Source organism: Mytilus trossulus, chromosome 12 (genome assembly GCF_036588685.1).
Source record: "Mytilus trossulus isolate FHL-02 chromosome 12, PNRI_Mtr1.1.1.hap1, whole genome shotgun sequence".
NCBI classification, from domain to species: domain Eukaryota; kingdom Metazoa; phylum Mollusca; class Bivalvia; order Mytilida; family Mytilidae; genus Mytilus; species Mytilus trossulus.
The window spans coordinates 14,199,932-14,212,871 of NC_086384.1; the positions used below are offsets into that span (position 1 = coordinate 14,199,932).

General features: G+C 30.4%; 1 protein-coding gene across 2 annotated transcripts in view; it reads right to left on the bottom strand.

Annotated features, from left to right (window-relative positions):
* The window catches only part of LOC134693886 (exocyst complex component 8-like), a 32,139-nt gene that overhangs the window by 7,945 nt on the left and 11,254 nt on the right, over window positions 1-12,940 (bottom strand). The window contains exons 3-14 of one of the 2 annotated variants that reach the window (XM_063554832.1): window positions 12,586-12,681; window positions 11,844-11,941; window positions 10,968-11,110; window positions 10,126-10,279; window positions 9,257-9,380; window positions 6,000-6,146; window positions 4,740-4,791; window positions 3,751-3,895; window positions 2,857-3,037; window positions 2,247-2,380; window positions 1,345-1,464; window positions 606-708 (exon numbers count right to left, since the gene is read on the bottom strand). In XM_063554832.1, the coding sequence (XP_063410902.1) occupies window positions 606-708; window positions 1,345-1,464; window positions 2,247-2,380; window positions 2,857-3,037; window positions 3,751-3,895; window positions 4,740-4,791; window positions 6,000-6,146; window positions 9,257-9,380; window positions 10,126-10,279; window positions 10,968-11,110; window positions 11,844-11,941; window positions 12,586-12,681 (1,497 nt within the window). Of the gene's footprint in view, window positions 1-557; window positions 709-1,344; window positions 1,465-2,246; window positions 2,381-2,856; window positions 3,038-3,750; window positions 3,896-4,739; window positions 4,792-5,999; window positions 6,147-9,256; window positions 9,381-10,125; window positions 10,280-10,967; window positions 11,111-11,843; window positions 11,942-12,585; window positions 12,682-12,940 lie in introns of both variants that reach the window. The other variant, XM_063554831.1, reaches the window with a different exon arrangement.

Consider the following 12,940-nt stretch of genomic DNA (forward strand, 5'->3'; position numbering starts at 1 on the left):
TAGTGAGGAGAAATATTTTTCTCACACCGGTCAGGAAATGTGAAAATAGCACAAAAATTAGAGAATGTCTGATAAAATATTCACTGAACTGATTTTTGTTCAATTCACATTTCTCTACAATTATAAAGCAGCTTTAGTTGACTGAACAATTGTTTATTATTAACATTATAGTTTTTGTTTTTGATAAATTGAAATATAAAAATCGAAAATGTATGATGTTTTTTAATTAAAGGTTAAATTGAATTATAAACCTGTAATATATGTTAGTTCTGAACAGTCTTGTTTGAGAAGGTAATTTTGTCATACAAATGCATTACTTCTAGTTGCTACATTTTCTTTACATCATGCTTTGTGTTTGTTTAGAATTCCTGCCAATTAAAAACTTACTGCCACTAAAATAGTCAATGAAAGTGGCATTAAACATCAATTAATCAATAAATCTATAGACATAAATTGGAAGGGAGTTGCGTTTTGGGCAGATCGTAAGGTATGACATTATTGTTTTTCCCCCGAATCAAACTGCAGCTTCTCATAGTAAAATAATGATGAATTCTTACTTTCTACATAAGGTTTGAGGTCCAGACCTACAGATAATAAATTCTTACTTTCTACATAAGGTTTAAAGTCCAGACCCACAGACATCATCTCTTCTAGGAATCTACTACACTCCTTCTCTTTCAAGTGATTCATTTTCCTCCATTTATCATCCTAATAAAACATGTATATAAATTAAGTACTGGGTAAATAATATATAAATGAAAGAAAGAGACATCTACAAAAGAAGCTACATGTATCTTACTAATATATATTTAAATAATTTACTAACAAATGATCAATACTTGATTTTGTAAAAATACAAAATATCATATTATTTAAGGCTGTTCCAGAATTAAACACATGACGGACCTGAAATGCATAATATAAAGTTTTCGTTTTACTTAATTCTATAGAAGCAAACACTGACAATTTGTTGATAGACAACTTTCGAGTTCAAAGCATTATTGTCAAAACTTTTGATTTAGTGAATACCACTCACAAGTTTAGGGGTATTGTCACTTCTGTTCTATAATTGAGCAAGTGGTTGGAAAAATATGATGCTATATTGCAGGTACATGTTTTATTATTACAGCAAATTAAATTCTTATAATTGGCACTGCTGTCATTAAAGAATTGGGATTAAGTTCCTACGGAACAAACATTTTTTTCTAGTTTATCCTGCATAGAATGACAATCACATTTCAGAACTGGTCTAGAGATGATGTTTTATTGGCAATCAAACAACCCTTTTTTAAAAGTAACATTTTTATTCCCTGAGAAATTAACACTTAATATAAAAAAGCTTACATTCCCCCTATATTTTATTCCTTCAATCATCTGGTCTCTATTTTCTTGAACAACTCTCTCCAACTCTGGTGTAATTGTGTCCTCAAACACAAATGATACATCAAAACCAATACTACATAGCTATAAATAAAGAATAGAGACATAGTTCAGTAACTAGAATCCCTACAACTTAATTATTAAATTATACTTTGTGTCTCTTACATTTTTATATCTGTATTACATCTTTTTATCCCTATATTTTAAGTGGTAAAATAAAGTCTGTCATGAAATAAAAGTTCCTTAAATTATAAGTTCTGAAACAAAATAAAAACCTTACAATACTATTTGAATTTACAGTTTATCCTGATTATCTTACTACTGTGAAAGTGCTTTAATTTGAGGCTATGAATTTTTCGTGGTTTGAGCAACATTTACATGTTCTTGGGTTTTAAAATTTGTGGATTTTAGTTTAAATTTGTTTTCCCCAAAATAAATAGATATCACCTTTCCATGCTTTCCACACATTTTTACCTGTATTTCACATGTCAAAAAATGGTAATAATGATATATAAAATGAGAGTTAAAAGAACAATATTGTACAGTTAAGATTTTTAAAGATTAAATGGGTATAATCATGCCTGTGGTTATAGTTCATAGTACATTTGCCCTGTGACTACTAAATTATAGTATTCTCAGATTTGGCTATATTCAATAAATTCTCTACATCATATCAATAGACTAGTCAAACCAACATGGAAATCTTTCCATGTCTTGATTTAGACAATGGTTGTTTTATTTCGTTGGACACTTAAATTAGTGGAAAAAGTCATCCACTAAAACTACAAAAATTGGTTCCCCACGAATAAAAGTACTTTTATAGTACTTGATTATAAACTATACTGATACTGAGCAACCCTAGGTACCTGTTCATCACAATGTTGTCTGGCTGTCTGTACACATTCTGATATAACTGTTAATGTTGACTTGCCACCAAATACATGTCTATTGAATGTATTGACACACATTTCTAACTCTTCCTTGGCCCACACCACAAATGCTACAAATATATAACCAATCATAAGACAAATGTTTGATATAAAAATGTCTGCATTCAAATGTATTGGACAATCCTAATAAACTGACACCATAACTACTACAGCAAATATAATATAACAAATATTATCAAATGGTAGTAATTGTTCATGGATTTTTGATTTCCAGGTTTTTCCAAAGTCCTTATGCAAACTCAAGTTAAAGAACCAATTTTCACATGCAGACGGACGGACATAAGTTAAAACTTAATGCTCTGCTTAGGCTGGGACAAAAAAATATTTTTGGAACTACTTAAGATGTAAAACGCCATAAACCTATGATGCTATAATTATTTTTAAAGACAAATACTGATTCATATATGTTAATGAAACATATTTTCTGTCCATTACCAGACATACAACCATAATGATCTTGGAATGCCTTAGTAAACTCCTTTCCTGTCTCTGATAAACACGGGAAGAACACGTCACATAATCTTACCAGACATACAACCATAATGATCTTGGAATGCCTTAGTAAACTCCTTCCCCGTCTCTGATAAACACGGGAAGAACACGTCACATAATCTTCTAATGTACAGGGTTGTAGCTCCTTCAAACTTTAACTGACGAATGTTGTACTTGATGATAGCACTACGGTTCTTCAGGAACAAATCACATGCCTGGAAAACAAATATTTTCTTTTATCAGTTTTATTCTTTCAGAAAACAAGATTGTTTGACTTAAGTATTAATTTGGTTTTATAGTTCTGTAAAACGTTTGTGTTTATAGACACTCCTTTTTTCAAGAGAAAGTATGCTAGACTTGAGAATTTTCCTATCTTTTGTGATGTAGGTTAGCTGTCTAACTGAGGTATATCAACCTTTCGTTCTTTATCCATATTTTCATTCTCTTAGTAAAATGTCAGTGATTTATAATTTGGTTGATGTCTTCAAAATCTAACATTGATCATTCCTAATAAACCTTTAATTCACTTGATGCTGCTGATCTGTGAAAAAATATTTCTTCTACAATGTTTTCATGGGTTATGATCATTGTTGAAGGCCATACAGTGACCCTTAGTTAATAAAATCTAGGTTATTTGGTCTGATGGACAGTTGTCTCAATGGTAATCATTCCACATCTCCCTATTTTTATAGCTCTTTAGTGAAATTCATTATGAACTGTTTTGAATATATCCCAAATAAATAAACTTTAGACACAATATAGGTATTTGTATAGATATGTATTGATAAACCTGAGCTGACTTCCCTAATCTGATCAGTTGTGTAACAGCTCTCCTGGCAGCTCTAGGTCCTCCCCTCAGGGACCTCTCTATGGATACCTGTAATTCTCCCCATCAGACCCTCAATTGTATAGATATGTATTTACAAACCTGAGCTGACTTCCCTAATCTAATCAGTTGTGTTACAGCTCTCCTGGCAGCTCTAGGTCCTCCCCTTAGAGACCTCTCTGGTGATACCTGTAATTCACCCATGAGACCCTCTGTTAATTGTTTGATTCGGTTGTCTATTCTGGATCTGAAATTCAGATGAAATATTTAAACTACATGCATGCTATCTTAGGAGAGAGCTGATGTCATATCACAGCAACAGAAGTGTGGTTTATACAGTATTGTGATTTTACTTTTTGTATAGTGTTCTACTTTTTACTAAAAATAAACCCTGTGATCAATTTCACAAAATATCTGTCTGAGGAGAAAACATACTTCCAAGTTATAAACATTTCAGTATGTATAAAGATCAATTATTATTGAAAGATTTTTTTTTGTGATTATCTAATATATGAATTCTTAATTGTCTATTTCAACAACATGCACATGACCCTTTCCAATTTCAGGGACCTCATTAGTTGATGTTTTCCTTAATATTTCAAATGTTTTCTTTCTTGAAAAAAATTAATGTTGATGACTTATCTTTGATAGTCTATACATATTTAATATTCCACTTTCTGTTTTAATTGTTTGATATTATTCTATTGAATTATTATAAAACAAGCAGATTGAACAAAAGTAAAGTTATCCTAACTTAAAAAAAAAGTTCTATCCTTTTTAATTCATTGCAGTGTACATACATTTATCTTTAGAGCTATAGTTGAACCTATCTGAATCTAATCTCTCTTTTGTTTGGGTTTGGAAGATGTATGATTTTATCAGGTTCAAAACACATAAAATGTGTAATGATCGAATCTAGACTTCAGAACAGGTCTGGAAAGACAGGTTTTCGGTTTATTCAAATTTCAGTTTAAGATTTCACTGAATCTATTGACTTCTGCATATTTTGATTATTTGTGTTGTTTGGTTGATGTCACATTAACATTTACTTTTGTCACTTATAATATATATATCTTTATATCTGTAAATACCTGAATTCCTTTACTACTGGTACTTTTGGACAGTCTTTTAAATATTCATTTACTGAAATACCAAAAAATACATATATATTATAATGTTTATTTAAAGGCAAGTGTATATCAAGGTCACTTTTTGATTCTTTAAACCAGTTTTGTTTTCCTTACATATTAGACTGTGGATAACATATCTTTCAAGAGTAAAACCTTCACTCATGTTTCATTTAGCCCAAAAGACTTTTTTAAATTTTATGTCAAGAATGTTGATTACTTATTATTAAAATAATTTATAAAGGTTTGAAAAGGTCATTGATGTCAAAAAAAAACTTCAACAATACACTGAACCTATATATTGACGACACCATAATTTAGGATCATTATGTGTTGCTTCCACATCATAAATGTTGTAGGCTTGACAATAATATGTACAGTCATTGGACAAAAGGGAGTTCCCAGTCCAAAAAAGTCCTATCATTTCAACTAAAATCGATAATTTTCAAAAAATTATTACGAAGTAACTGTATGAGCGATTTTCTAAATATAGATACCAAAAGATGTAGAAATATCTGAAGTTTTATTGTTTATTTGGTTATAACATTATTCATGCTCATTTTAATTTTCTGACAAGATAAACACAATGAAAAAAACAAACTTGAAAAGTTTGCTATCATTCTAACCAAATTAAAATCGTAAAAATTTGCATTTGAGTTTTACTTCTCAGATGATGAAAACAAAACTCAAGAAAATTATGACTGAATAAACAATAAAATTTCAGACATTTTTACATCTTTTGGTATCTATTTTATAAAAATCGCTCATACAGTTAGTTGGTAATATTTCTTTGAAAAATATTGATTTTGGTTGAAATGATAGGACATTTTTTGAGTGGGAACTCACCTTTGTCCCATGACTGTACACTATACAAATATATCATGCTTACAAGTGGTAGCTGCCAAAAATACTGGTAAAAAGATAAACAAATTTCCAGAGCCGTCAGCTGTAAGCACGATATAATTGTTTAATTCCAACAAATGCTCTGTTATCCATTTCAACAAAATGTCTAGAGGTCTTTGGAAGTTAAGTTTTTTTAATATGATATTTTCTAAATGCTGTGGTATTTGCTAGCTAATACCCTGGCACATGGAATTCCCTAATGACTAAAATACTGGCAGAGAAACGAACGTCTTTATACATAGAATATTTCTGAAAATACTTTTCTCTAAACCAATCAATATACAGCATTATTAAATAATATGTATTCATGGTAGACCATACCTTTCTCCACTAAATCTACTGCTCCTTCAAAATCTCTTTGTGCTATACACATGTCTAGATCTTCTGGTAGTTCTTGTATCCAATCAGCATTCAAACAATCTGTTTCTATGGCAACAATAGTTTCACTATCATCCTCAATTGGAAAAGCTAATAGGAGGGAGACAAGGAATACGTAATGAAATTTATTAGTAAAAACAAAATGTCAGAGTTTTTAGTACAGAATGAAATATTATGCAACAAAATATGCCCTTTCTTAATTATCTAGTTTTATCCATGAGTCCCTCAGGAATTGTAATACACACAGAGAAGGGCCATGTTAAACTTGCAGCTAGGTTGGAGTTTTTAGCTCAAAGTTGAAGGCCTCACTGTGACTTTGAGCTGTATAATAGCGCTGTTCTTTTGCTCTTTGCAGTTTTTTTGCAGTGTATTGAATTTTTGAATGACAGATACCACATATCTATCCCTTGTTTTATTTATTATTCTAGATCTAGTGATATTTTTAACTTGTAAGGTAGATCATAGGCATATATTTCCTCAAATAGAATATTTGTGTACTTTGCAAAAATGAAGATTATATCATGCTTTTTTTCAAAAATATCATAAAAGTAAGGGGTACTGTGCTTTTTTTTCAAGGTACAGGTGGTTCAAAATTATCAAAATTTGCATAGATTGTGATTTTTGTGCATAAAAAGAAATCTATGAGATAGAATTTTAAATAAAATATGGGAAGATAGGATTTTTTATATGTTTTAAGAAAGAAAACTAGAGGCTCTAAAGAGCCTGTGTCGCTCACCTTGGTCTATGTGAATATTAAACAAAGGAAGCAGATTGATTCATGACAAAATTGTGTTTTGGTGATGGTGATATGTTTGTACATCTTACTTTACTGAACATTCTTGCTGCTTACAATTATCACTATCTATAATGAACTTGGCCCAGTAGGTTCTGTGGAAAATGTTACTGGTAGTAAAAATTTACAAATTTTATGAAAATTGTTTAAAATTGACTTTAAAGGACAATAACTCCTTAGGGGGTCAATTGACCATTTTGGTCATTTTTGACTTATTTGTAAATCTTACTTTGCTGAACATGACTGCTGTTTACTGTTTATCTCTATCTATAATAATATTCAAGATAATAACCAATAAAAGCAAAATTTCCTTAAAATTACCAATTCAGGGACAGCAACCCAAGTACGGATTCTCTGATTCATCTGAAAATTTCAGGGCAGATAGATCTTGACCTGATAAACAATTTTATCCCTGTCAAATTTGCTCTAAATGCTATGGTTTTTGAGTTATAAGCCAAAAGATGTATTTCACCCCTATGTTCTATTTTTAGCCATGGTGGCCATATTGGTTGGTTTGGCAGGTCACGCCACACATTTTTTAAACAAGATACCCCAGAGATGATTGTGGTCAAGTTTGGATTAATTTGGCCCAGCAGATGCAGAGGAGAAGATTTTTGTAAAAGATATATAAAATTTGCGAAAAATGGTTAAAAATTGACTTTAAATGCAATTACTTCTAAAGGGGTCAAATGACCATTTTGGTCATGTTGACTTATTTGTAAATCTTACTTTGCTGAACATTATTGCTGTTTGCAGTTTATCTCTATCTATAATAATACTCAAGATAATAACCAAAAACAGCAAAATTTCCCTAAAATTACCAATTCTGGGTCAGCAACCCAACAACTGTTGTTCGATTCATCTGAAAATTTCAGGGCAGATAGATTTTGACCTGAGGAACAATTTTACCCCATGTCAGATTTGCTCTAAATGCTTTGGTTTTTGAGTTATAAGCCAAAAACTGCATTTTACCCTTATGTTCTATTATTAGCCATGGTGGCCATTTGGATGGTTTGGCGGGTCATACCACACATTTTTTAATCTAGATACCCCAATGATGATTGTGGCCAAGTTTGATTCAATTTGGCCCAGTAGTTTCAGAGGAGAAGATTTTTGTAAAAGTTTACGACGACGGACGACGGACGCCAAGTGATGAGAAAAGCTCAATTGGCCCTTCGGGCAAGGTGAGCTAAAAAAAAAGAATCACCAAACTTGTTTTCTTGAAACAAGTTAAAATAGTCCAGTCAATCTAGCATAAATTTGACCCTAACCTTGTAAGTAATTGCAACACAAGATTTTAAAGTTTTAATCTTTAGCATTATATCCCAAATATACACAGAAAAAAGTCACATAAATCTAACTTGAGGAAAACTTAAAATCATGATTTTAAAATTCCTATGGAGATTTGCATTGATATGGAAGATAACTCCGTAAAAATTTATTCAAATTTATCACTTTACAGCTTTTGTTTAGCAGAATGTATCAATTCTTGATATTTGAGCTGTCTTTAGAGTAAAACAAACAATTTTAAAGGCGTTTTCATATGTTTTATCAAGCTACAGCCTAGATTTCATATTTCATTTATTAGACTTTTCAGCATGTCAAGGTAAATTCGTCTTTTTGTGGTTTAAAGTTATTTTAAACAAGGTAAATGGTGGACAATTATATTTTAGAGATATAAACAATTATTGTATTATACCATATATTCAAATTATTTTTTCAAAATGGTTACAAAGCCATAAATTTGCAATTTCTTTAATGAAAAATGTGCCTAAAAAAATAATAATACCCATAACATTTTCGGTTTTTTACATTTCATGTAAAGAAGATTATATAATTTAGTCGAATACGAACTTATAACTCCATCAAAGTATCATATTTTACATGATTTTAAGAAAATCAACCAAACACTGACATAAAAAAAGACTCATTTTTGCAGATTTATCTCCCTTTCCAATGTTAATTTCTATAAGAAAATAAAAATGCAATATTTGGGTTTTCCTCAAGTTAGATTTAATGGGACTTTTTTCTGAGTATATTTGGGTCTTAATGCTATAGACTAGATTTAAAACATTTTCTGTTGTAATTTGTTTGAGTTTCAAACTTAGTTTGACTGGACTATAAAATTTTAAATTTCCCAATCAGTACAGTATAATTTTTATTACCAAAAGAAAAAAAGTTATCTCCCCTCATATGGATAAGTTGAAAAAATGTTTCTGAAAAACCAAAATATTTGGTATTTGTTTTAACACGTTGAATAATGCAATAAATCACTTAGTTTTCTTTATATAAATAAACAGTCAAAACAATGAAACAGCAACCTAATGTTAATTAAAACCAAAATACATTTAGAGGAAAGCATATGTACAGTCTTTCATACGTATACATGTATAGACTATAGCCTTACATTTTCTCTCCTCCTCGGGAGTATGAGCCTGTTGTTCAGCTAACAGTATAGCTGCCTCTTTCTTTTGCTTGTCTCTGGAAGCTTTAGCTTTCTTTGTTTCTTCTAGTATGTCTAACCAATGCCTCTACAACAAAATAATATTTTGGAATTTAGAATATTTGTATCTTTTCTTAAATATTTTGAAACTTTGAGAGCTTTATTGTGAATTAAATCATTTAGGTAGTTTTAAATTCATTTCTGCACATTCTATGTGAAAAATCAGATCTGATGAAAAATTCTATGGTGACCTCACCACTTTGTTTATGTGGTGCTATAGAAACAACAGCACAAAACTTGTTGCACTGCCCCCAATTTCACATCATGTGTGAACAGCACTTTTATAATAACAATATCATGCATTTCTTGTCGGAAAAATTTTGCCACACGGTTCAACGGATTTCAGCTATGAACTAAACATTGAAATATTCTTGGCAGTTCAAACATTCATACTCAGTAGCAAAAGAATTGTCATATGATTACAAACATCTTGTTCATCAAGTAATACTTAAATTTCAAATATTTGTGTTTGTTCTGAAACATACACTTCATTATTGTATTTGTATAATTTTTTGTTTACATCTTGATTATATGTTGTTTTTTTTCCCACTAGTGTAATATTGTTATTTTCCATAACATTCTACTTCTTGAGTATTACAATATGAAATGTTCTTATTTGAATTCAGAAATGGAATAATATAAGCTAACAGCTTGTTTCTGGATCCTATAATTATTCACTTGTATTATTTTAAAGTAAATGCCAATTTGTGTACATTACTTAACCTGAATTTAATTTTAAAAAATATGTTTACATTATTACTAATTAAACAAACCTTTGCTTTAGCTCCATCAGCCTGATACATCTTAGCATCAGGAAACATCAAAATCTTAAATGCATTCTTTATAGGTCCAGCATCTCTAACATTAACTATAGCTAGACTGTCCAACTCATATAGGCCCTGGAACCTGTATCTAACTGGACCTCTCCTGAAAATAAATAGTCATTGTTATTTCTATCAAACAAACTTTCATCTTCTATAAATATAAAGACATCGAAATTTTCTAGCAAATCATAGCCTCAACATATATTAAAGCTCATATTCCCAAACTTTGACTTTTTTAGCAAACCAAAGTCTCCAACATATAAAGCTTATATTATCTATTCCATGTAACGTTAATGGTATCAGTTTAATTGAATCATATCTGTTCCGTACTTTTTCGTTCATTTTTTTTTACATAAATAAGGCCGTAAGTTTTCTCGTTTGAATTGTTTTACATTGTCTTATCAGGGCTTTTTATAGCTGACTATGCAGTATGGGCTTTGCTCATTGTTGAAGGCTGTACGGTTACCTATAGTTGTTAATGTTTGTGTCATTTTGGTCTTTTGTGGATAGTTGTCTCACTGGCAATAATACCACATCTTCTTTTTTATATATAAGATATTTGTCTTCCTTTGTAGTCTTTTTACTGGTGGATTTATGTTCATTGGGTTGAAGTTTTTAAATAACATTTATCCCACATTTCCTTAAATATTCATAAGTGAAAATATGGTCTATTACCGCCTTTCGCACATCATATTTTATTTATATATGCCCTTTAATGTCGATATAATGGGTCTATGGTGGTTAGTTGTTTCATTGGCAATAATACCACATCTTCTTATTTTTATATATACCTATTAGGAAGCCATGTGGCTATCATCAGACTATCATTTAGCAAGAAGGCATGGACTTTCTGTATCTGTGTGAACGATTCAGCATCCAGCTCAGCCAAGTCACCATTGTGTATCAAATGTCGTCCTGGAACTTCTGTTACACTCTGTCAATAAATGATAAATCATTTAAAAAAGATTTTGTCACTCTCTACCTGAAATATTTTATTAATTACACTAATCATTGGATATCTCAACGAGACTGATTTTCTTGCTTGAGCTGGTACGAAAAATTGAGAAAAGCAATCAAGCTGAGATGACCTGTCACCAGTTATAATCTGTTTATTGCTGTTTGACCTATGATGATGTTGTTAATTTCATAGAAAATGGCATGTGCGCCCTAAGTTTCTAGTGATAATTTTTCATATCACTCTACTCTGCTGAGAAAGAAAATTATCAGTCAGTACAATCAAAAGAAAATTTAGTTAAATAGCAATAACAGGTCTTTCACTGAAAACAGAATGTTGACACCTTTTATTATTTTTTTCAAGTACTAGTTTTTATCATAATTTTATAAAGTGGTACTCTCTGACTGTAATTTCAGAAATTATTGCGAGGTTTTTATTATTGCAAAAAATGTGACAGCGTTGTAAACGCAATAATTTAAACTCGCATTTTAAAATATTTTATATGAATTTAACAGGATTTCCTCAAAATTGTAAAAATTAAAATTACATTTAAGTCTAAAATGACAAAATCGCATTAATAAATGCATGCAATAATTTCTGAATTTACAGTATTTTTTTTGTCCTGTCTTATGATTGTGTGGAAATTAACTTGGTATAACTATATTTGATAGAAATGTGTCCTATAAGTATGATAAAGAAAGCAATGACTTACAGAACAGCCTTCAACTTTTTCCAACAGAAATGCCAGATTTTTCCTGGTATCCTCCTCTGGATTCTCTTGGCTTTGTTCTTTGGGCTGCTCAACAATAGCTATATTATAAAGTACAAAAAACAAAAAAATCAAAGTTTTCTACATGAAACAGTGCAAATGATGCAAGGGAATGTCTCAAAAGCCTTGTAAGAAACATCAGTCTAAAAAATGGCTTAACTATTTACTAGCTCTTTTTAAAAACAATTACTAGTAACAAAATAAATAGTATTGTGAGGTCTGTTAATTGTTTGCAGTAAAGAGAACAAGGACTTCTCTAAATGACAAAATAATTAATATTTACAGTACCTAAAGACATCCATTGACAAAGGACATTTAAACATTTTATGGTATTAATCTACTTTTTTTATAATTCAAGATCTAAACCCTTTTAAATCTACCAGTTGTTCTATTAGAAGCTGTGTTGTTTGGTTGTTTAGTATTTCAAACTGTAAGCTATCAAAATTAACCTAGATGCAGTTTACAGACAGTACTGTTATGAGTTTGTAGCTGAGTATCCTCAAAACAATTCTTTATAACATTGCACAAGAATTCTGATCCAGGTTATATAACTAAAACTCAAATTTGATATTTTCATGACTTAAAAATATTTAGATATTATTTTCTTGACCCAGCTCAATTTCATAGTTTTGTTGTTCAGATGTTAGCAAAGCAAGTTAAAGATGTGGTATTAAGCTAAACCAACCTTTATCACTAACTAGTGACATCTCCATCATGGATGACATCAAACTTTTCTCCTCTGTCAGAATGTGACTCAGTTGGTACATCTCTCCTTCCAAAACTGTCATCAAAATGTTAATATAAATAAGTGAAATAAGTATATGTGGGTATAATAAGGCTTCAAAATTATTAATTTCTAGACATACATTTACTAAATATAAACCAAGCCTTATTAAGAACAAAAATGTAGGTTTTTTAGTCTGCCAGGATCACTTATTCTTGTTGGTCTCACATTGAATCACTGCAGGACTACAATTATTGATCCTGAATATTCGAACCTCTGTTTTTTTTAACCCTTTTCTCAATGTTTTTTTTCTAAC